General features: G+C 22.4%; 1 protein-coding gene across 6 annotated transcripts in view; it reads right to left on the bottom strand.

Annotated features, from left to right (window-relative positions):
* Positions 1-7,965: 7,965 nt before the first annotated feature.
* Positions 7,966-23,929, bottom strand: part of LOC129610483 (2-oxoglutarate dehydrogenase complex component E1) — a 33,317-nt gene continuing 17,353 nt past the window's right edge. For 3 of the 6 annotated variants that reach the window (XM_055523095.1, XM_055523094.1, XM_055523093.1), the window contains 11 exons: positions 20,764-20,893; positions 16,077-16,155; positions 15,838-16,014; positions 14,957-15,771; positions 14,762-14,895; positions 14,547-14,701; positions 14,192-14,463; positions 13,485-14,107; positions 13,173-13,327; positions 11,392-11,523; positions 7,966-8,092 (listed from right to left, as the gene is read on the bottom strand). In XM_055523095.1, the coding sequence (XP_055379070.1) occupies positions 7,996-8,092; positions 11,392-11,523; positions 13,173-13,327; positions 13,485-14,107; positions 14,192-14,463; positions 14,547-14,701; positions 14,762-14,895; positions 14,957-15,771; positions 15,838-16,014; positions 16,077-16,155; positions 20,764-20,893 (2,769 nt within the window). In that variant the 3' untranslated portion in view covers positions 7,966-7,995. Of the gene's footprint in view, positions 8,093-11,391; positions 11,524-13,172; positions 13,328-13,484; positions 14,108-14,191; positions 14,464-14,546; positions 14,702-14,761; positions 14,896-14,956; positions 15,772-15,837; positions 16,015-16,076; positions 16,156-18,137; positions 18,241-20,763; positions 20,894-23,929 lie in introns of all 6 variants that reach the window. The other 3 variants (XM_055523096.1, XM_055523098.1, XM_055523097.1) reach the window with 3 other exon arrangements.

The following is a 23,929-nucleotide window of genomic DNA, read 5'->3' as shown; positions in this document are numbered from 1 at the left end:
TCTATAATTCTAATATGAACGAAATTTCTGTAGGTCTGAATGAATACATTTTATTTAATTCATTTGTTTCAAAATTTTGATCAAAGTTTCCTTGCAACATTAAAGATATAAATCTATCAAAATAAATTGATAATTAAAAACTGTAGTTTTAGAAAAATTCTCAAATACGTATTCTGTCAAATACGTAGGTTAGAGGTTTTTAAAAAGGGTTTTTTTTACGAAGTTCTTGCTAATAACACTTTTTGTTACAAATATTTTGGTATTTTAATATTTAGCTTATTCAGAAATTTTTCAGTTAGTGGTAAATTGTTCACAATTCTTTAACAAATCAACACGAAAATTGAACCGATAAAAAGGATGGAATATTTTTTTAATTACTTTTTACAGAAATTTCTTAATTTTATTATTGAAAATACTGCAAAATACGTGGTAGTCGCTCTTATTTTATAAAATCATCACGTCATTTATCTTAATGGAAATTTCTTCATGCAACTGCAGAACAAAGGAACGAGTTAAAGGCAGAAAAATTCATTAAAAAAATTTTTCTCTTCGAACTGGACTCGAACCAGTGACCTACCGCTTTCTAGGCGGACGCTCTACCAACTGAGCTACAGAGGCATGAAGAAATTAGTAGTGTAATAAGCACATTCTTATTAATTGCGCAACTATGATGTTGTATTAGTAAAATTCATAATCATCACGTCAATTTTTTTAGTGTTTTTTTTGCGGAAAATTCTGAAAACCGGATTTGTAGACACGAACCATTTTTTTTTAATTAGCTTCGAAAGAGTTAATTTTTAAGAACTTTTTATTCATTTATAGCAAACTTTAACCCTACAACTTTTATTTAAAACTTTTTTGTTATGATAATTAATGAGTTATGTAAATATATACATACATATGTACATATGTTAATTAAACAATTTTTCTAATATTATTGAATTTCAAGGTTCATATTGATAACAATATTACTATACATTATAAAAGTATAATGACTTAATGTTAAAGTTTTAATAATATTTATATATGTACTTTTGTAGGTATATGCATTAAATATTTGATTAAAAATTATTGCGTCTTAAAAATTAAATAATGAAAAATTGTACAACTTTACAAATTTATTGAAATTTACGACAACTCTTTGATGTTTTTTTACAATGTGTGTAAAAAGTTATTTTCATTATTTTACAGCCATGAATTGTGTGTGTTGTGAATCATTTTAGTGACCATATCAGTCTACAATATGTCTCTCTTAATTAACGTTGTAAATGTAAAAAGGTTAAATGTCATTAATTTTTGGCATTTATTTTTAATATTGTTGTTTTTTTTTTCTTTAAATATTTTAGTTTTTTATAAAGGACATTGAAAGTCATCGTTTTCTGCAATGTGTAGGAGTGATTTAATTAAAATTTACACTTGTATAGATGTCGTTGTTTTTGCTTACAGTATCCACCTTCATTTATCCATATATGTATGCATATATATGTATATATATGTATAGACATACAATTGCCATTAATTTTATAAAATTGAAACAGTTTTTAAAATACTTAAATAAATTATTAACTGAAATAATCTTATTAGGCGCCATTAATTTTCCGTGATTTTTTTTCGCGTATGCAAGTTGATAATATCCGTTAAAAAGTTTTTTTTTTGTATGTATATAAATAAATTTCTGTACGTATAATCAAAAGTACATTACATTTGGCGATATCTCAAAAGAAAAAAAATAAAAACTTTTTTTAAGAAATTACAAGTTATTTAAAATATTTTTAAATTCGAAAGAATTTTTTGTCTTAAATTTTATCACATTTTTTTTTGTCTTTTGTGTTTTGCAATAAGTTTATAAAACTATATTACATAACAAATTCAAAATTTATTAATGAATTCTAACCTTTACTTAAATGAAACAAAAAATTTAAGAAATATAATTACGAAATACACCAACGAGAAATTTTATATTTAAACCTAGTAAATTTTGATTTTGTATAAAAGTAATATAATTATTTAATAGTCTATTGATATTAATTTATGCAATTATAAGAAAAAAATTATGGGTTTGTTTGAACTCGCTGGTTTGAAATCATTTAGTAAAATTCATTTGTTCGAAATCAGTCAATGGGGGTTTTCGTTTATTTAGTTCTAGAATAGTTCTAGCTTGTATCACGTTCGAAAATTCACGCTACATACCCTGAAAATATAGATCGTTCGGAAATTACTGGCTCCAATAAAGTGCTTTCGAAAATTAAATCTTTAATAAAAAAATGTCAGAAATGTAGTACAGGCTTCTAGTTTAAATATTGTCGCTGCTCCTGAAACTTTTTTTTTTTCAAATTTAAAATTCAAAAAAATTTTAAATTTCAAAATGGCAGATTCAGATATTGATTCAGATTAGTTCTAATGTAGAACTTTCAGCGCAGCGTACATAAACGAAAACCCCCAATATGTCCCAATCGGATGTATACTTCAATTTAAATACTATTTTCCAAAACAGGATCTATAGCATATAGCTGAAGTTATTGCCATTATATCAAGAGACAGGAAAGCTATATAGAATACAGTTTTCCAGCGCAACATAATGGAAGCAAAAGATATTTCAGTTTAACATAATGAAGAGAGCACAGAGAGAACTTTTTCAAAATCTTGTACAACCCTTTCGCCCAATTGGAATTTAGAGAAATACATTTATGAGGATTGCTAACTTTTAGGCAAAAATTAATCATTAAGTTTTGTGCTAACCGCATAAGACAATTTTTAACAGAAGCTATTCGGTTTCAACTTCTGAATATATTATATCAATTTTTCCAACCATACTACTACAATGGTCTATGACTATATTAATACTTTTATATAGATTGCTTTTCATACATTTTTCATTTAAAAATTTATTCTTAATCTGTAGAAAATAGCAAAAATAAAAAGTCATTTAGTATAACCAATGTTGTTATCACCAGATTGCTTGAAAGTTTTTTTTTGCAATTTATCCACCTTTTGCAACCCACCTTATGTATGTAAGTCTGCCAAAATTTTTGGACGGACGCGTATGGAATTTTTTAATTGGCCAAAATTTTGAATGAATGAAAAATAAAAATTATTCTTTTTTTTCCCTCGATTCTTTTCAAAATAATCTTTATTGGTTACATATCAATTATTTATTTCATTCATTCAAATACAAACAAACATATGGTTAAAACTTGAATTAAAAAGAAATAACAAAAAATTGGCAGAAACCATGATTACATCTAAAATTGTTTGATAAATTTTTTTGTTAAACATTTTTATTTTTTGTAAAATGTCACGTGTAACGCTTGCATAAAATTTTTTTTTTTGAATTTTAAAACATTTTAATTATGTAAAATGAAAAACGAAATATAAAAAAAATTTTTCTGTAATCAACTGAAAGCATCTACGTACGACTACACATGTATTTCTTAAATAAGAACAAAAAAAAAATTAAACAAATTCTTGGAACGCCACATACATAACTATATATGTATATATAGTTATGCAATTTAAGAAAAATCAAATTTAATGATTTATTTAGCACTTCATCGAGTTAAAAGACAAGAGACATTTGGCAAATTTTAAAAAATTTTTAATTAAATGAAAATGACACTCCTATAATGAATATTTAAAAATATTCTCTATAGTTTTTTATACGTAAATTTTATAAGACAAGAAAATAAAATATAAACTTTACTAAACGTCATACTTGAATTTTATATTATTATTCGTACGATATAATATAACTAGATGTTGGTTACATAAATTTTCTATTTCGTTTGTGCTGGTTAGAATTAATGCTGAAAAATACATTTCTGCTAAACGTTTACATGCGAGTTTATTTACTTATGTCCCTCTGTCTATCTATAACAATGATGATTTAAAAATTTATTGAGCTAAGCTAACTAAATTTTCAGAAACGATTTATAATAGAAAAAACTATATGTAATCATATTTAATTGTAATGTAATTAAATTAATGGTTCAAACATTTACCATACAATTTGAAAAGTAATCTGCCAATACTATTGAAACTATAGACTATAGGTATAGTGTTCAAACTTTGAACATATGAATAACCCATAATTATAACATTAGCGTGAACGCGTTCAACTCATTTGCTTTAATTTTAATAATACATTAAGTGTAATATTGTACATTTATACAACATTTTTAAAAACTTTATTTCGATTACTATATTATTTGCTTTATTCTTAATTCAATCTTAAATCACGCGAAAATGCGTGATTAATATGTGACATTGTATGAAAATTTTAGTAAAATGATGTTGTTGAAATCTGAATTACACAAACAATTCATTACTTACAATATTAATTTTATTAGTTTTTCATATTTTATCCCAACTTATTACCCAGCCCGTTATAATAACGATTTTGTATTTAAGCCTTTTCTTTTCGAAAGAATATGGTTTCCCAAAAAATATAGTTAAATATTTTGAGACATACTTTTCTCATTTTAAATTACATTACTGCATTATGAATGTAAATATAGAAAATTCAAATATATACATACATTCATACAGATTTTAAATTTATGCTTAATGTTTATGAAAATGTTGGTCCAACTGAATTCATATGAAGAAAAATAATTTAAGCAAAATGTTAACTGCAACACGCCTTTAGGTTTTAGGACCATAAATTTTTTTAAAAATTTATATGAAAATTTGATCCGTACGCAAACGATTTTGGATATGGATCAAAATGCATCCCAAATCGAATTTTAAGAGGAGGTGGATCAAAATGACATCACCGTATCTAGGAAACTAAATGAGATAGCGAAAATCTGATTACATATACTGCAAGATCATCTTCGAAAACCTATGAAAGTGGTCTTAAATCAGAAATGTCGAAAATGGCGTATGGATCAAAATGGCACTCAGTCAACGGTGTGGCTTCGGGGATTTTCGATAATTCAAACGTGCACTCAAAGTTTTAAATCTTAAGTTTTTTCACACATACATATTTATAAATTTGCAGAAATTGAATTTACTTCTTGATTTATAATATCCTCGGGTAATACTTCAATATCCAACTTTTTTCTATACTCTATAACTTCTATAACTTCTTCTATACTAATTTCTAATATTTTTGCAGCAACTATACTAAAGCTTAAAAATTCCTTTAGAACTGTAAATATACCAGTCACTTTCGAGTATCCTATTTTAGCAGGTTTTGGAAGCTTGAATTTATCCAACGTGCTTTATATTAGGAACTATAGAGCTGAGTTTTCGAAATAATCCCCTTTGGTTAAAATATGGCTTTAAGAATTTAGGTAACTTTTTTAAGCGAAACTTAATGTAAATTTAATGAAATCCTACCGTACCTCACTTTAGTTCAAATTTTTGAAACTTGGCATGTACTTATGTATATATGTAGTTGCTAAATTGTATATTTGATATGATTCAACATGTACATTTGGATGTTTTCGACATTTTGGTATATAAATTTTTTTAGTTGTGATTTCTTGTTTTTTAAAGTTTTAAAGATGAAGCCACAAAATGAAATGTTTAAAAATATCGTATTATTTCCAATTAATTGAAATATAAATTTAAATTTTTTATTAAAGTAATAATAAAATTCAAAAGAAACTTACTCTAATAAATCCTCTAAAGTCTAAATCCGACATTATTTTATTTTAAATATCAAATAGTTTTTGCAGGAGTAAAAACAAAACTGAGTTTTTGCGCGTATATTTCAAAATTCTTAAGTCTTATAAAAAAACTACAAAAACAGTACCAAATTGCCACACATTTTTTTGCAACAGGTGCAGTACTTCATTGCCAAAAATACTACACATTTAGTACTAAGTTAGAAGCGAGTTATTAAAAACATAGTTTTTATATTGAAAATTGCTTGTTAAACAAAATTTCAAAACAAAACTCAAATAGAGATTGCTTTAAAAACTACAACTAAAAGGAAAATTTTTCAGAAATTTTATGAAAGATTTTATTTTTAATTACAAATGTAATGATTAATGGAAAAATCAAGCAAAGCTAGACAATAAATTTTGCCGAATTTTTAGACGTACTCAAATCTACTGATGAGCCCAGTCACTTGAAAGAAGAAAGCAACCTCAAATTAATTTAACAAGCTCAATATGGTCCAATAATTAAAAAAACTTTTAATAAATTATTTTAATTTTTTTTTCATATATGTACTGCATTTGCAGAAAAATCCTTAATTTGATAACAAACCACTTTTGATTAGTGTTGGGAAATTTAATATTTACATTGGAATACGTATAAAATAAAAAAAAATAAAAACCGATTATATTATTGTTGGCCATTTTTAAATTCCTTTTCAAAAATCTAAAAAATCTCTAATCAAAATTACTGGCTATAAAAGCTTTCTAACCGCATGTTTAGTAAGCTTCATTTTTCAATTAAAACAAATATTTCTAAAGATTTTTATAAATGAAACAAAAATAATAATTTATTTCTTTTTTAAACAGTTTTGCTAAAAGCTTTTATCATATTTTATCATCAAATCGTTTATTTCGTTTTATATTTTGGTTCGTTTCTTACTATAACTAGGAAAAAAAATCTACTAAAATCAACTAAAAAGAAGTCAGTGTTTTTGTTTTCTTTTTTTGCTTTTTTTTTTTTAATACATATAGTATATATTTTATTTCACTTTTATGTTTCATAAATATGTTGTTTTTTTCCATAAACTCATTTCATATAAATATAATATATAATTTTTCTTGTTTTATAAGTATTCAAAGTTTTTCAGTTACGTTTTTCTTAAACTTTTCAATAATATTCTTTACAAAACATCAAATTAGATTACAAAGGACACAATTGGTTAAATACCATGGAAATAATGAAACTTTTTTTTATTGTATTGAAATTTGGAAAATATAATAGGTTTAAAAAACAAAAAATACCCATTATACATAAATATTTTAATATATGCAATTATAATTTAAGCAAAAAAACTTTTGTTCAAAAGACATTTATATGCAGCCGCCAAGGACTAGATTATTATTTAAATTAGAGCCTATTATAATTATTAGCAAATGATTTATTATTATACATTTGAATTAACAAAAAAATGATAAACTAAATTCTAAAGTAATTTTAATCAAACAAAAACGTAATTCAAAAAAAAATAAACTGTGATCTACTTAGTTATATAAGAGTGCTATATACCAATAAATGGTTATGGAAAAAATTAGAAATTTATATACAAGTATTTTTGTTTCAATTTTCTCGTTAAATATTGAAAGCGACTGCTTTTTAAAACCTTAATTTTCCATGGTTAATACATAATAATAACATAATTTCAAATGGTAAAATCATAAAATCAAAATAAAGTAATACAAATTAAAATAATAATACAATTAAATAATTACAGTGAAAATAATTTAAAAAATGACTCATGATTTTTTTCTATTCTTAATTTTTTTTTTGTTTTTTTTTTAAACTAAATTTATTACATTTATATTTTTCTTTTATACTATTATAATTAATGTTTTATATAGTTTGATTTTGTTTTTTTGTTGAAATGTAGTAAAAAATAAATAAATAATAATAGCTTTTATTAATAAAAACATATCTAAGTCTGCTTTTAAATTACAAGAAATCATAAATATTGATTACTTTACACATTTTACTTTTCTATTAATTTCTAAAATATTATTTAAGCATTATTATGATAAAAATTTGTTTGTAGTTTTAAATTTATGAAAATATTTCTAAAAACATTTTTAGTTTATTTTCTATTTATTTTAATATTTTAAATTTTTAATAATAACTTGAAAGATTTTAATAGTTTGCTATTTCTCCTATTAACTTTCTTTTTGCTTAATAATATTTTTTCTTGTTTAAATTCAATAATATTTAAGTTTAAATTTATGTTGTTTTTTTTTTCAAAATGATCAACTATTAAAAATAAATTTCTTTTCTTCAGTATTTATCTTATCTTTTTTTTTTTTAAATATCATACAAAAAAACAAAGGTTGAAGTATTACTTTAATTCAAAAAATCATGTACTATATTATGTAACTCTCTATTGTGTTGTGCTTTAGATCCAGTAGCAGTAGATGCTCCAGTGGGTCTTCCAACGTATCTATTATTTGTTTTTTTTTTTTTTTGTATTAATTAAATGGTGTCAGTTGGTGAAGTGTTAAAGTATTCCCATGATCAAATATTTATTATTGTTATCCAAATTGAAAGTTTATCAAAGTTATTATAGTAACAATGATTTTGTAAAACGTAAACATTGCATTAAAAAAAAGAAAAAGAAAATAAATTGATTATTATATATTCCAAAATAGTAATTCCATTAATTATCTAACAGTTGCAAAATATACAAAAAGAACTTTTTGAATGTATGAATTTTAATATACATGAGAATTTAAGAGAAAAACAAAAAAAAAACCTAAAGTGATGAAATTATATTTTAAATAATATTGCGAAAATAAAGAACAAAAAAATAAATAATGAAAACAAAAAATAAAACTAATAAAAAAAAGAAATATTTATAATAATAGTAAAAAAAGAAACTCTTAATAGAATAGGTACAAAAAACACACATCACTTTATAGAGATAGAAGAATTTAATGTACAAACGCTATAGTACAATATATTTGTATGTTTTTAAAGAAAGTCAGAATCTCAGCATTTACATACATAATTATCTGCCGGCATTAATTAGTAGAAACTTAAATAAAATATTTATCACATAATAAACAACAAAAAAAGAACACCATGCCAAAAATTGTTTTCTAAAACATTCAGAAATAAAATTCCATATTCCATTTTAATTTTCAATCTTAAAATTTTACATACACTCTTTTAATTATTGTAAGTAATGGGATGGGATTCCTTAAATAGAGTTTTCGAAACGGTCTATGAATTCGAATTTTTGTTTGGCAATAAACACAAGACATAAATAAGTTATTTAATAATACAAAATGCACACAATATTAATGATTATTGTTTCTTTCATAATGAATTATGCTTCTTAATTTGAATCGTAGCAAATTTTCATAATTTATCATACATTTTGAACAATATTATGAATATTAACAAAAAACGAAATTATTATGTAAGTAAATACAAGAAGTTTTTTCCTTCTGTAATAATAACTCGAAAATTTTAAATTTTTTTTTCTTTCTTGCATTTACAAAAATATGAAGTTTCTGAGAAATATAATAATAATTAACAAAAAATATAAAATACTATGAACTGAAAATAGATTATAGTTCAAACTCATTAAATTAATTTACACTACTATGTCTGTTTCATTAAAATATTTTGAAACTTTTTAAATAAAACAGTCAATACCAACATACAATTTAGTTTATTTGATCTTAAATTTGGATTTTTTTTTCATTTAAACAATATTTCTCAGAAATCAATATAAAATAAATACAAAAAAAAGGGTATATGCAATGAGAAAAATACAATGAAATGAAGAATAAAATATAATTTAAATGTTACAAAAATAATAAATAAAATAAAAAATTAAATAAAAAGAAAATAAAAGCAAAAATATTTTGAATTTCTTACATAAAATGTGAAATAAATTGGGTAAAGTATGTTATGAACAAGATGTACACATATAATTTTCTTTTTTTTTTTTCTAAACTTTTCAAATTTCTTCTAGTTTCTATTTCAATGGGCCAATTAATTTTACTACTAAAAATTAATATAATGAATGAATTTGTTTGCATAACTTGAATGTATTGCATATTGAATATTCAACTAAACGCCGTTTTTAATTTTAGAACGTGGCAATTGCAATGAGTGATGTTTTAACAAAGAAAAAGCGAAACTACTATGTTGCAAGGGTTTATTGGAAAGAATTTATATTGATGTAACGAAGTAGTTGAAAAATATATTAAGGAATTAGTGGAAAAATGTTTTTTAAATTTTTTCATATTTAGTTATTTTTAATTTTATTTTTTTTTAAGAGTATTATTAATAAATTGAAATTTTAATTACTTGCAAAAGTTAAAAAATTGAATTAATAATAGCAAAATGAACGATTGATTTTATTAACATCCATTATACCAGTTGTTTTAATTTTATAATATTTACGAGGTATTAAGGAATTTTCATTATTGAAATAAAATTTTAATAAATTACTATATATCATTAGAAAAAGTTAAAATAAATAAAAGGTTTTCAATTTATTATTTAATTAATTAATTTTGGAATTTAAAATTAAAATGAAAAATATAAAAAAGTTAACCTTTTAGACGTAGAATTAATTATATTACGAATCTATAATCTAAAATTATGTTATGGAAAAAAAACCCATAGTATATTTACATTAGAATTTTTTCAATTTAATGCAATTAATAGGAGAAAAATCAACATTCTAGGAACATTCAATAGTTATTGTTTGAGTTAAAAGTTTTATTAATGAAAGAATATGAGAAACGAATAATTTATTAAATAGTTATGCACACTAATTCATTCTTATTAATCTGATTTTTACTATTATCAAGAATTTTTAAATATTATATTTAATAAAGAGATGTTAAAAGGTTAAAAAAAGTTCTTTTCACAAATGTCTACAAAAAATGCATCATTATAACGAACAAAAAAAAAATAAATTTTTATTTAATTTGAAGTAACGAATCTTTTCTTCCTAAAACATTTTATGATGAGAATTATTTCTATGTTTGATTGAAATTTTATGCTGTACAGATAGCAAACACAGAAAAATTGTTTTGAAAATAATATCAAAATAGTAAAAAATTTAAGAAACTTGATTTATGAAAACTTTTTCAAAAACATTACATATAAATTTCCTATCATATACTTGATTTTGAAGACATATGCTCATTCAAGAATCTTAAATAATATTTCAAACTAATCTAAGGCTCTAGGAAAATTATTTCAAATTTGTTTTTTGAATAAAAAATGAAATTCACTCACAGTAAGGCTTTTAAATGTTTAAAATTAAAATTACTGTAAACGTGCGTATAAGCAAAAACGGGTTTAATTTTCTAATTATTATTATTATTTTGTAATTAATAACAATGCATAAGTAGGAGTAGTTTTGATCAATGCAAACTATTTTAATACATAATCTCTTACGAACAGTCCGCGTAAATTCTTTTATTTTTTTTTCATTTATCAAAAAACAACTATCCTAAACATTCTTGTTTTAAACCAATTAATTATGAAAGCAATGCAAAATAACAATAAACGAAAAAAAAAATTTTTGTATGATACATTTTTTGTAATTATTTTTTAAGCTTTTTTTTAAGAAATAAAATTAAAAAATTATAATAAAAACACATCTCATATAATAATAGCTAATTTTTTTTATATATGTATATATAAATATATTATATTTGTGTAATTATATTGACCCATATAATAATGTATTATATAAATACATCCCCTCACCTAATTTGCCTTCCATTATTAACTTTAATTATGTTTGCTGAGGTATCATCAGATGATGGTTTATTGAAATCAACTCGTATGCTAAAATCACCAGCCTTTGCAGGTCTCAAAGGATCATTTGTTTCGTCAGCACTGGAGAAAGAAGAATTTGATTTTTTTGGTGAAAATAAACGTTTCAACCATGATCCTTCACTACTATTACTACCTCCAGTATTTCTTTTACTATAACTATTATTAAAATTATCTATTTTACTGGCGGTAGACCTAGAATTTAGAGTTTGATTTTGATCACTTCCTGCCAGATTATTGGGTCTGTAACACAAATTTTTTTTTGGTGTTTCATTTTTTTTTTTGATATCATGATCACACAATGACACTCATACCGACAAAATATAAATGTTTTACATATTTTTTAGCAAAAAAAAGGAAACAAAAGTAAAAAAATAGGTGCCAATTAAATACGGTAGACGCGAAAGGATTAAATTTTAGCAAAAATTAAATAGAAAAATTCAACCACGATATGATATGAAAACTAAAATAATAGAAAATTTTAAATAAATACAAAATTAGAATTTAAAAATAATAAAATGATTATTTATAAAAATCTGAATGTTAAGATTTACAGCATAACTGAAAGAATAAATATTTTATTTTTGTAACCAGATTTAAGGTTTGTAGGCCGAAGCGTTGATTAAACATATGTGTAACTTTAAGATCCTGCTCTAATAAATTTACAATAATAATACGCATTAAGTATTTACCATTATAACCTTCCAAATAGTTACTTTCATTCTACATTTATTTTACATTTAATTTGTTTATTTTTATCAAAAATCACCCTTACCTTTTAATTACTCTTAACTTTTATTTTTAGTTTTACTACATTATGAAGTATCATAATATTATTTTTTAACGATTGAAATAAATGATTAATTATATTCAAATAATTATCCTGGCTTTCATATCAATTTCTACAATTAATCATAAAGCTTTTGTTTTTATTTTTGATTTTTAATTCTTACTATCAAAACAAAAATGAAAACAAAAAATCAAAGCACAAATTTTTAAAAATGACATTTTGAATTTTTACAATATGAGGTGAGTTTTTTTTTTAATTAAAAAACAAAATAAGCGTGATGAAACAAATTCAAAAAAATTGTTCGGACTTGACATTGGTTTAAAATTTTTTGAGATTTTGATTTTACGCGTTTAATTCGCGTCCCTCACTTTTTAAAATATTTGCACCTATTACTACAATAATATTACATTTAAATAATTTTGCAGTTTATTTATATCATCATTTTTAGGAAATATAGAAATGCAACATAAAATAGAGAAAATAAGGTAGGAAACAGAATAAAAAAATCAAAATCCAAGTACCAATATATTTAAAGAAAAATCGGGAAATTTTATGGTTTCTTATATTGAATAATTCGAAAGCCAAAGAAAACAATTTAATAATAACCAATTATAAATAAAAATTAAGAAAACTAATATTATTCAAAAATTAAAACCAAATCAATACTTAATTTTGCAACGTGGATGTGGAAAAAAAACTTTAAAAGAAAAAAAAATATAAATTTTATTTTCTTTGCAACTGATTCTATTGATAAAATATCGTGTCTATCAATATTATATCTAATCAATTGCAGTTTGAAAACATCAACAAAAAAAATACTATAAAAAATCAAATTTAAAAATCCAGGTCCAAACCAAATAAAACTTAACAAGAAAAATAAAATCAAATTATATAAAAAAAGTATACAATTGTAAATACTCACTTGATATCCCTCGCTCCGCATAAAGCTGTGATAATTCTTGGATGCACATACGACCAAGCACCTTGATTTTTGTGTTCTTCTTGAGCCCAAACTATTTCAGCGTTCTTGTATTTTTCAGCTTCTTTTTTAACCAAATCGAATGGGAAGGGTGAAATCTAAAATATAATTATATTTTTGTTACACCTGATTATATTTTGTTTTAAAATATTTGATATTAGTGACTATGCCGATTCACAATCACCGATGTATAATTATAAATATTTGGGATCTAAAACCTGATCGTAAAAATTTTAAGAAAATAACAATTCTTACTTGTTCAATTCTAGAAATTGCAATATCTTTTTCCAATTTATTTTCAGCACGAGCTTTAGCTAAATCATAATAAACTCTGCCAGTACAAAAAACTAATTTTTTTACGCTCGATGCATTTTCACTTGCTGGACCACTGTCAGAGATGACGCGTTGGAACTCCGTGCCTTCTACCATGTCGTCAAATGTAGATCTACATTCAGGAAGTCTCAACAATGATTTTGGAGTCATAATAATAAGTGGTTTACGGAAAGGTAAAGCAATTTGTCTTCTTAAGATGTGGAAATAATTAGCTGGTGTTGAACAATTAGCAACAATCCAATTAATATCGTGTAATTGTCTAATAGCAAATTCATCGGACTCTGGCGGGAAATAATCTGGATCGTCAGATGACATTTGCAAGAACCGTTCTAAACGAGCGGAGCTATGTTCAGGTCCCATACCTTCCATACCGTGGGGTAATAACATAACAAGACCTGACTGACGTACCCATTTTGCTTGACCACTTGATATAAATTGATCAATAATACATTGAGCGGTGTTCATGAAATCACCAAACTGGCCTTCCCATAAAACTAAGGCATTTGGATTAGTCATTGAATATCCATGTTCAAAACCCAGAACAGCTACCATAAAAAATGTAAAAAAAGTTTTTAGTCATTTTAAAATTATTCTTTAAATATAAGCTATTTAAAGCTTTTATATCTTACCGTATTCAGAAAGTGAGCTGTTTGAAACAGAGTAAGGTGCTTGATCAGGATATAAATGACAAAGTGGAGTATAAGTGGCTTTGTCGACTTTTTGATGGTGCAAAACATGATGACGATGAGAGAATGTGCCACGTTCTACATCTTGACCTGACAAGCGTACATGGACGCCTTCTTTAAGAAGTGAGCCGAAAGCCATAGCTTCACCAAGAGCCCAATCTACAATACGTTTGTCAACCATTTCCTTACGAGCAGCCAAAACTCTCATCAAGCCTCTGAAATGTTTAATTATTTTTATTATTCTAATTAAATTAATAAGAATATAAGATAAATTTTTGATAACTTAGGTTAAACATACTTGTGAATCACGAATTCAGCTGCATTTGGTGGAGGCGCTGAAAAACGATTGCCAATATGAATCAAAGTTTCTTCTTTTACACCAGTAGGAGAAACGCAGAGAGGGTCCTTTCCTTCAAAGAATCCAGACCACGGAGAATCAATCCAATCCTTGTACTACAATTAAAAATTAAATTAACGTAAATTTCTTATTTCTTTTTCTGTTTAAATACGTACTTTGATATGTGTTTCCTTTTTAGCTAGTTCGAAAGCCTCTTCGCAAATTTTCTCATATTTATCAGCCACAGATTTTACGTCATCTGCGCTTACAACACCTTCTGCAGTAAGTTGATCAGCATAAATTTGTAGAGCTATAATCAAATTTAAATAATTAATATTTTAAAAAATTAATAAAAAAAAAGTTATTCATACATGTTTTATGTTGACGAATCTTTTGGTACATAAGTGGTTGAGTAAACATTGGTTCATCAATTTCATTGTGTCCGTTTCTACGATATCCAACAATATCGATAACAATATCTTTATGGTAAGTGGATCTCCATTCAGCTGCTACTTTGCAAACATGCATTACAGCTTCTGGATCATCACCATTAACATGGAAAATTGGTGCATTGACAACTCGAGCGACATCAGTACAATAAGGTGATGAACGTGAAAAACGTGGATCAGTTGTAAAACCAATTTGATTGTTGCAAACAATATGAATTGTACCATGTGTAGTATAATCAGGTAATTCTGATAAATGCATTGTTTCAAAAACAATGCCTTGACCGCAGAATGCAGCATCACCGTGAATCAAAATGGACATTACTTTTTTACCTTCATTATCACCACGATAGAATTGTTCAGCTCTTGTTTTTCCTTGGACAACTGGATCAACAGCTTCCAAATGTGATGGATTTGCAACAACAGCTAAACGTATATTTTTGTTTGTGACACGATTTAATCGCTCAATATATGTACCCAAATGATATTTAACATCACCAGAACCATCATCAGCTGCTTCTAATCCAGCAAATTGTGTAAAGATTTGATGTAAAGGTTTACGACAAACATTTGCTAAAGTATTTAAACGACCTCTATGAGGCATTCCCATAATAATTGATTCAACACCCAATTCAGTTGATGTGTCGATTAACTGTTTCAAAGCTGGAATCATCATTTCACAGCCTTCAAGACCAAAACGTTTTTCTGATGAAAATTTCTTTGCTAAAAATGCTTCAAATCTATAAAAACAAAGTGTTAGTGTTACTCTTATACTATATACTTAATTAAAAAAAAAAAAAAATTACCCAGTTGCTCTAGTTAAACGGGCTAAAATTAAACGTTTTTCTTCTGGTGAAAAACTTAACACTCCAGGTGATTCAAATCGTTTTCTAATCCAATTACATTGTTCCAATGAATTGATAAACATAAATTCAACACCAATTTTATTACAATAAACACTTTCTAATCTATTTAAGATTTCCCTGAAAACACAATTCAAAAAATATTAATCTCTGGCAAAATAAAATTATTTTAATAATCATACTTAAGAGGAAGGGCTTTTTCATCTCCTCCAATGAATGTTGTACTTGGGAGTTTAAATTGTCGCTCCATATCTTGCTCACCTATTTTTTTTTTTTTGAATTTTTGATTTTATAATTGAAAAAAAGAAAAAAACTTGTATTAGAGATACACCCACATGAATTTTAACAAATTAAATATTTAAAAATATAATATAAATATTTGAAGTTTACGTAAGAAAACATTGAAATTCGGAGATTTTATTTTTAATAAAATACAAATTGAAGAGTTTTTTTATCAGACACATGCAATACAATTTAAGTTTTAAATATTGAACACATACCAAAAAATTTAGATACACATAATTAAAATAAAATTTTTTTTTTTTGCAAAAACTATTTTATATTCAAGTAAATTCAATACATTTTATTTAGTATACTATGTATGTATATTTTCTTTCAAATTTTTTCATATAATTTGAAATATCAATTGTTTTTCTTTACTTTAATTTAACATATGAATGTTCATTTACTAATTTTGCATAAAAACTAATTTTATTATTCATACACTATTTTACGACAGCAATTTTAATATCTGATTAATTTATATCACTTAAATTAATCACTTATTTTTTTTAACCGAACATAATAATTTTGAAATTAATATTTTGATATGAATTCAAATGAAAAACATAACATTACTTAATACAATATTGAATTAATATTAAGATTAGTTAATATTAATTTGAAAAAAAGAATAAACAGTAATTATTTTTATCTAAATCGACTTCAAAGACATTATATGAATTTTTGAAATTAATTTTTTGAAAAACTCTATTAACTCTAAAATTGTAATAGAATTAAATTAAAAAAATTTGTATCAATAAGGAATGATAGTTTGTAATTAAAAGTAGTAAAGACTTTAGAACACCATTTGAAAAAAATCAAAGAAAAATTTAAAAATAATAAAATAAATTTAAAATACTTGCAGTAAAATAAAATTTAAGTAGTCTCATCAACAAAAAAAAAAAGATAAATTCTGTTGTTTCCACTTCAGACTTTTTCATGCTTGCAGTTCAGACTTCGAATTACAAAATTTAAAAAATTTCTGAAGCTTTATATAAAATTTTTTTTGTTTTTGTACACAATGTATATTAACACCAATATTTTTATTATATAGCCAAATTATATAAACTACTTGACAACAAAAAAAAAAATAAAAATATGACTATTTTTCTAGGTTTATTTTTTATACAATTTTTTAAAAATAATAAAATAATATTTACAACTCGAATTTCAGTTCATGCAAATTTCGAGAATCAACAATTAAATTTTTACATAATTATGTATACAATTTTACATTTACATTCAAATATTTTAATGTTTCTTCATTGATTATTTAATACTTTTATATTTTTGTTATTATTTAATTATTAAATAATATTATTTTTTATTATTACTTTTATTTGTTAAGTATAAAGTTGTATATTTAGATTTTTTAGTTTTATGTACATAAATACATTTATAATTTAAAACCTTTTTTTTTTTTTCTAAAAAAATTAAAGCACGATTCAATATTTGATTGCAATTTTTGTTATAAATGTTAAATTAAGGAATCAAAATAATAAATTTTAACATTAAGTAAAAATAAATGGCATTTACTAATATTTTCATATTGCTATTCAGATTTGCGTATGAATTATTAAGTTTTTAAAACTATATAATTTAACTCTTTTATTCGCTTCTAAAATGCGAATATTAGTCCTCAAGAATACTCTATAAATGATTGAATGGGTTTTGTTTAGAAGAAAATCTTTAATTTATTTAAATTCCTTGAAAATTTATTCATTTACGTTTTTTTTTGTAATTTACTTCTATTTATAAAATGGAAAATAATTAAATATCATGGTTTTAAAATCAGCAACAGAAATTATTGAAAATTTATAACAATCATTTTTTTATAAATTGAATCTAGCTTTAATTATATAATTTTGTAAAATAATTCTACAAATGTCCTAATTTTCAATTTTTTTTTCTTATCTAAATAATTTTGATTATTTCGTGTTTATTAATATTTGATTACTTACCAAAATAAAAACTTGCATGTATAGACTTCACTTTTGAATCGTCGATCAATTCGTGATTATTAATACCGAGAGGGTCGAGGTTTGCAATGTTATGTCCCCGAATCTACATGTTTTTTTTTTTATATTTTTTTTAATTTAATGTTCAATTTTTTGTTTTACAAAATTTCAATTTTTTTTTTGATTTTTAATTTTAAAATTTCATATTTAGATTGGTAATTAAATTTAGAAAGTTGATGTTAAAACATAAAAAGCATAAAAAGAAACAAACAAAAATATGAAAATTTTTGTTTTTGAAATTTCATAAATTAAAAAAAAAAACATAATTTGTTATTATTAGTATAAAAGAGAATCTAAAATCAAAATTTAAAATAATAAAACTTAAACTATGTTATTACACAAAATAAAAAACAAACAAAACAGAAAAATTAAATGAATAACCCTAAATTTATGTATAAAGGTATCCAATCAATTCCTTAAATTAAACATGTACATAATATAGAGAATTTAATGCAAGTTAGTTGATTATCAAAAACTTTAGTTATAATATTAAATTGTTATTCTTAATATTAAGGCATATTATTTTTAAAATACTCTTATTATACATACTTATAATAATAATTTAGAATTTTGTGTAAGATTTTAGAATATTAATGGTGTTTTCAAAAATAAGAAAAAATATGTGCAAATAGCTTTAAGCAATTTAAAATAACATGTATTGTATTAATTAGAAAAATATTACTAATATTTCCATGCTTTAAATTTAAATTTAATAAAAATATTTTTTTGAATGCTACCACAAATTTAGTTTTAAAAAAAAGCAAACCCAAAATGAAATTATAATATCATGTATATAATGTTGGTATCTATTATTTCTTTATATCGCATTTAAATTGCAAAAAAATTATTAAAGATCTTGTCAAAACCCTATTTTATAATTTAAAAAAAACCCAAAGATTGAATTATAAAAATTTTATCAAGCTTGTACGAATTGGAAAATAATTTTAAATAATTTTAAGAATTTAAGTATTAAATATACAATATACTGACACCTGAAGCGAACAGTGAAATTTTTGTAATAACAATATACGTATTAATCACTGCAATGATAAAATCCCTGAATAATTTATTCACGAGAAATACAATTAACGTAATAACTCTCAGCTTGCTTGATCTTAATCACTTTGTAGTTTTCCTATTTACGTTATTTGAATTGTGTATTTAATTTAATACTCATAAATATTATACAGATTTTGAGGAATAATGACATTAAAAATATAAAAATAAATTAAAATATTAAGAATAATCAATTTTCAATCAAGAATTGAATATCAAAATAAAACAAATCAACCATAAATAAAATAAAAATTATCAATATAACATAAAACAAAATTTTTCAATGAAAATTTCCCAATTAATTAATGATAATATGAAAATTTTATGATTTTCCCTTAGTTTTTATTTTTATAAATAAAATATGTACGTTAAATGTGCATGTTTTTATTTCAATTTAAGGGAAATGTCTTGATTTGTTTTTTAATGCAAATGTTTAAAATGAATTTTATATACATAATTAATTTTTTACAAGGTATTTTGCTTCACAGCAATTTTTATCATATACAGCATAATTTTAAAAATCTAATGTAAGGTTAAATTTTAAAAGATTCAGAATCGACTGTAATATTAAAATCAAAGAAGACACTTTAATATTTTGAAATAAGTGTCGCAATTAATATTTTTTTATAAAAATAAAATTAATATTAGAATTTAGAATTTGTATATGTATAAAGGAAACTTTAGATATGAATCATTTTATGGCCTATATATGTTGCATATCTTTTGCCATCTTAATTATTATGAAGGTAGAGATATTATGAGAATAAAAATATTTCTACATAAGTTTACTTCAAATTATGGATATAATAACTATTATACAAATATTTAAGTAGATACTACTATTATTAATTTACTAGAACAATGTAACGTTTTAATCTAAATACATGATAAATTATTATAAATTAAAATTATTGCAAATTAAATTATATTTAAAAAAGAATAAGTCGAATATTAATTTTTTCTTTTCCACAACAACGAAATGTGATTCATTCACTTTCTTTTTGTTTTATATATTGTTAATATTATTAAAATTTTAAAAAAAATAGAAGTCAATATTACATAATTAATATACGTTAACATAATTATACAAGTACAAAAGAGAATAAAAGAAAATTTTTACTATATAAGAATTACTTTTTTTTCATAATAAAAAATCAATTTTTTATTAAATTTGCATATCTTTTTTTAATTGTGTTAAATAAAATATTAATGGCATTTTTTTTTTCTTTCAAAATAAATAATTTTTTTAACGCTCCGAATTTCAACAGTGTCTTTTTTTATCATCGATGTTCAAAAAATATAAACACATTTCTAGTTTAATAGTAAATACATTTATATATATAGTTAAAATAATATTCAAATATAATTTTAATATATTGCATTTATACATTTTATATGGGAATTTTATATAATATAATATTATAAAAATATATAATGTATATAGATAAATAATAAATTAACGTAATAAAACAATTATATTTTTTTTATTGTTTTAAGAAAGAAGAAACTTTACCCTGTATGAACCAACTATGTTGTCTAAGTACTCTCTCATTACCGCGACGTTCAACGCCATCTTTACCGATAACTGTTGGTGCATTTGTAATTCCTAAAGGATCCAATACGGCTGCCAAATGACCGCGTTGCTTTTATTGTTTTAATTTTTATTTTATTTCATTATTACCATTATTTATTTATATATTATTATAAAAATTTTGAGTAATTTTGATTTTGTTATTATATAAAATTTAATTTAATTATACAATTTAATAATTTGTTACAAAAAATAAGGTATTTTTGTTTGTACCGACTTTTTTTCCTAACTTTAATTTTATTTAATTTTCACCTTTAATTAACCTAATTTTGTTTCTTTTTTTTTTCTTTTTCTAAAAAGTTATTTTATTTTCAAGTTTTATAATTGGCAAAAGAATATTTTTATCTAACAAGTCCGCGTATTTTATTTTTTAAATACATATATATGTACATATGTATATTTGTCAAAAATGAAAAAAATAAACAATTTTAAATTATTCAAAATTGTCAACAATAGGAAGAGAAACAGAAAACTAGAGGGATTCTTTTAAAATTTCCTTTTAAAAGCGTAATCATGCATTATTTTAATTTTGTTAGTATTGTGTGTGCGTGTCATAAAATTGTTATATTAAATTTATATAACAATTTATTGTCAATACAATTTCCTCTTCAACTTAATAGAATTTTTATATCTTAGCAATTTCTATTTTAAATTATTTGGGGTCTAACATGTTTTGAAATTTGATTATCTAATTAAAATATTTCAAAATTAAAAGCAAAAAATAACTTTTAATAAATTAATAAAAACGGATAATTATGTATGAACATGCTTAAATTTTAAATTTTATTTTTCAAAGAAAAATAATATAAATGTGAAAATTATAAAAAAAAATATAATTATAAGTGAATAAAAAATAATTATATTACCCGTTTATGTGGATATGATAATAGTAACTTACATTTTTATTTATATAGTTCTATAAATTATTTTGGAGGAATGATAAACAGTATAACCAAATATTTTCCAATTTAATTTAAATTCTTTTTTAAAATACCAATTATTAAATTTGCTGGTTTTTTTTTATTTTTAACACTAATATAAATATACTATTCTAACAAATGAAGTAGTTATACTGTTTGAAAATTAAAAAAATGCATTACCATAATTTTAGATGCATTCGGGATATGTGACTATAATTACTTATCTTTGTATTTTAATGTTTTCATGTATATTTGTGTATGTATATTTTAATGAATAATTTTTTTTTAAAAAAGTGATTTCTTTTTCAACATGCAATTAATTAAAAAGAAAATTTTATTATAATTTTCATTACACTATAAAATGAATACATTAAACAAATTTCAATATGAAAAATAATCAAATTATAAAAAATAATTTCTTTTTATACGATTTTTGCTATTATGAAAAATTGTGATAAATAAACATCTAAAATATATCTTAAATAATGTAAGATTCATCTTAAAAAAATTGTTACATTATTAAAGAATTATAATTATTTTTCAATAATAATATGATACATGTATAATATAATCAATTTCTGTGATATTCTATATATTATATTATTTATATTCAAATTATTATGTATATTATTACGGTATATAATGTTTATATATAATTAATATGATATATTTATTTGTACATATTTTGATTACTCAATACAATTTGAATCTTGCAGAAGAATATTGTTTTAAATTAAGAATATTATTTTAAATACTTTAGCATTCCTATCTTGAAAAACTGTTTTTCTCGTTTATTTTAGTATTTAGTATAATTTATAATTATGTAACGCTTATGAAAGTGAAATTTAACTACATACATATGTTTTTTAGAAAATTAGGAAAAACACGTTTTACGCACTTATGTATTTACGTCATTTAAAATGACAAAAAAAAGCACTTAAAATTTTTAATTTTAAACTTTTTAATAATAAGAAATGTGGTATTTAAGCTGAAGTGATAATTTTCCAAAATCACAAAATGAATTAATTGGATAGACGAGGCTCCTTAATGTCTAATTAAACATACTTAACAAAAAAAAGTGAAAACAAAGCTAAGCTAAAATTTACACTATCTTTAAATAATTAATTAAATACTATACGTTTTTTATGTACTACTAATACTGTTAAAATAGCCACATCATAAGATTACAGATTTGTTAAACAAAATAAAATAAAATGCTTGAAAATTGTTTAGAAAAATTTTAAGTGCACGAATTTTTATTAAAAACTTTTTTATTTTCTGTAATTTGAATAATTTTTCAATGTATTCAGTATGTTTGAATATATTGTAAAAAGTATATTTTGTATATTGTATTTTGTTTGTGAATTGTATATAGATAAAGAATTTTAAAAATTTAACGAAACATTTAAACTTAATAAAGGAAAATTTTTCGAAAGATACAATCCCCTTACAAGTTTTTAGTGAAGATAATTAAGGTAATGATTAAATATGTAAAAAAAAAACAATTGGCAGATTGTAATAAAACGTAGATGTGCACTGTGCAATTATTGAAGAAAAGGTCTTTTTAATTTTATTCATACTTTTATATACTCTTATATTATAACATAAAGTTTTTAAGATCAAATATATAAACTAAATACGAATTTAAAATTAATCAATTATGAAACTAATTTAAATTTATTAAATTTAACTACATTAATTTCTATGATAAAGAAAATTTAACTACATAATTTGTTATTATTTTGATTCTGCCAATAATCAAAGTCCAATTATAATCAAAAATAAATGAAATATGAAAGTCATAATATGACTTTTAAAATAATGATTCAAAAAAGTTAAATTAAAAACTAAAATTAAAAAAAAAAGAAATTAAATAAAAGTGCCTTAAAACAAAATAATGAAAATTTTTGGAAAATGTCGGCATTTTTATGGAAAAATTAAAAAAAAAGGGACAAAAAAAATTACGAAAACGTAAAACGAACTATACAATATAATAATATTGACTACTGGAAAATCGTAAAATAATAAAACAACATAAATTCATTATAACAGCTTATTTTTTAAATATAATTCTTCTATGTTACTTTCCAGTGAAAAAAAAAATTTCATAAAACAAAATTGATATAATTTATAAAAATATAAATTGTGTATATGATTTATTCCAAATA

Source organism: Condylostylus longicornis, unplaced genomic scaffold (assembly GCF_029603195.1).
Source record: "Condylostylus longicornis isolate FDR11 unplaced genomic scaffold, ASM2960319v2 ptg000044l, whole genome shotgun sequence".
Classification (NCBI taxonomy): Eukaryota; Metazoa; Arthropoda; class Insecta; order Diptera; family Dolichopodidae; genus Condylostylus; species Condylostylus longicornis.
This window is presented reverse-complemented; position numbering and strand designations above follow the sequence as displayed.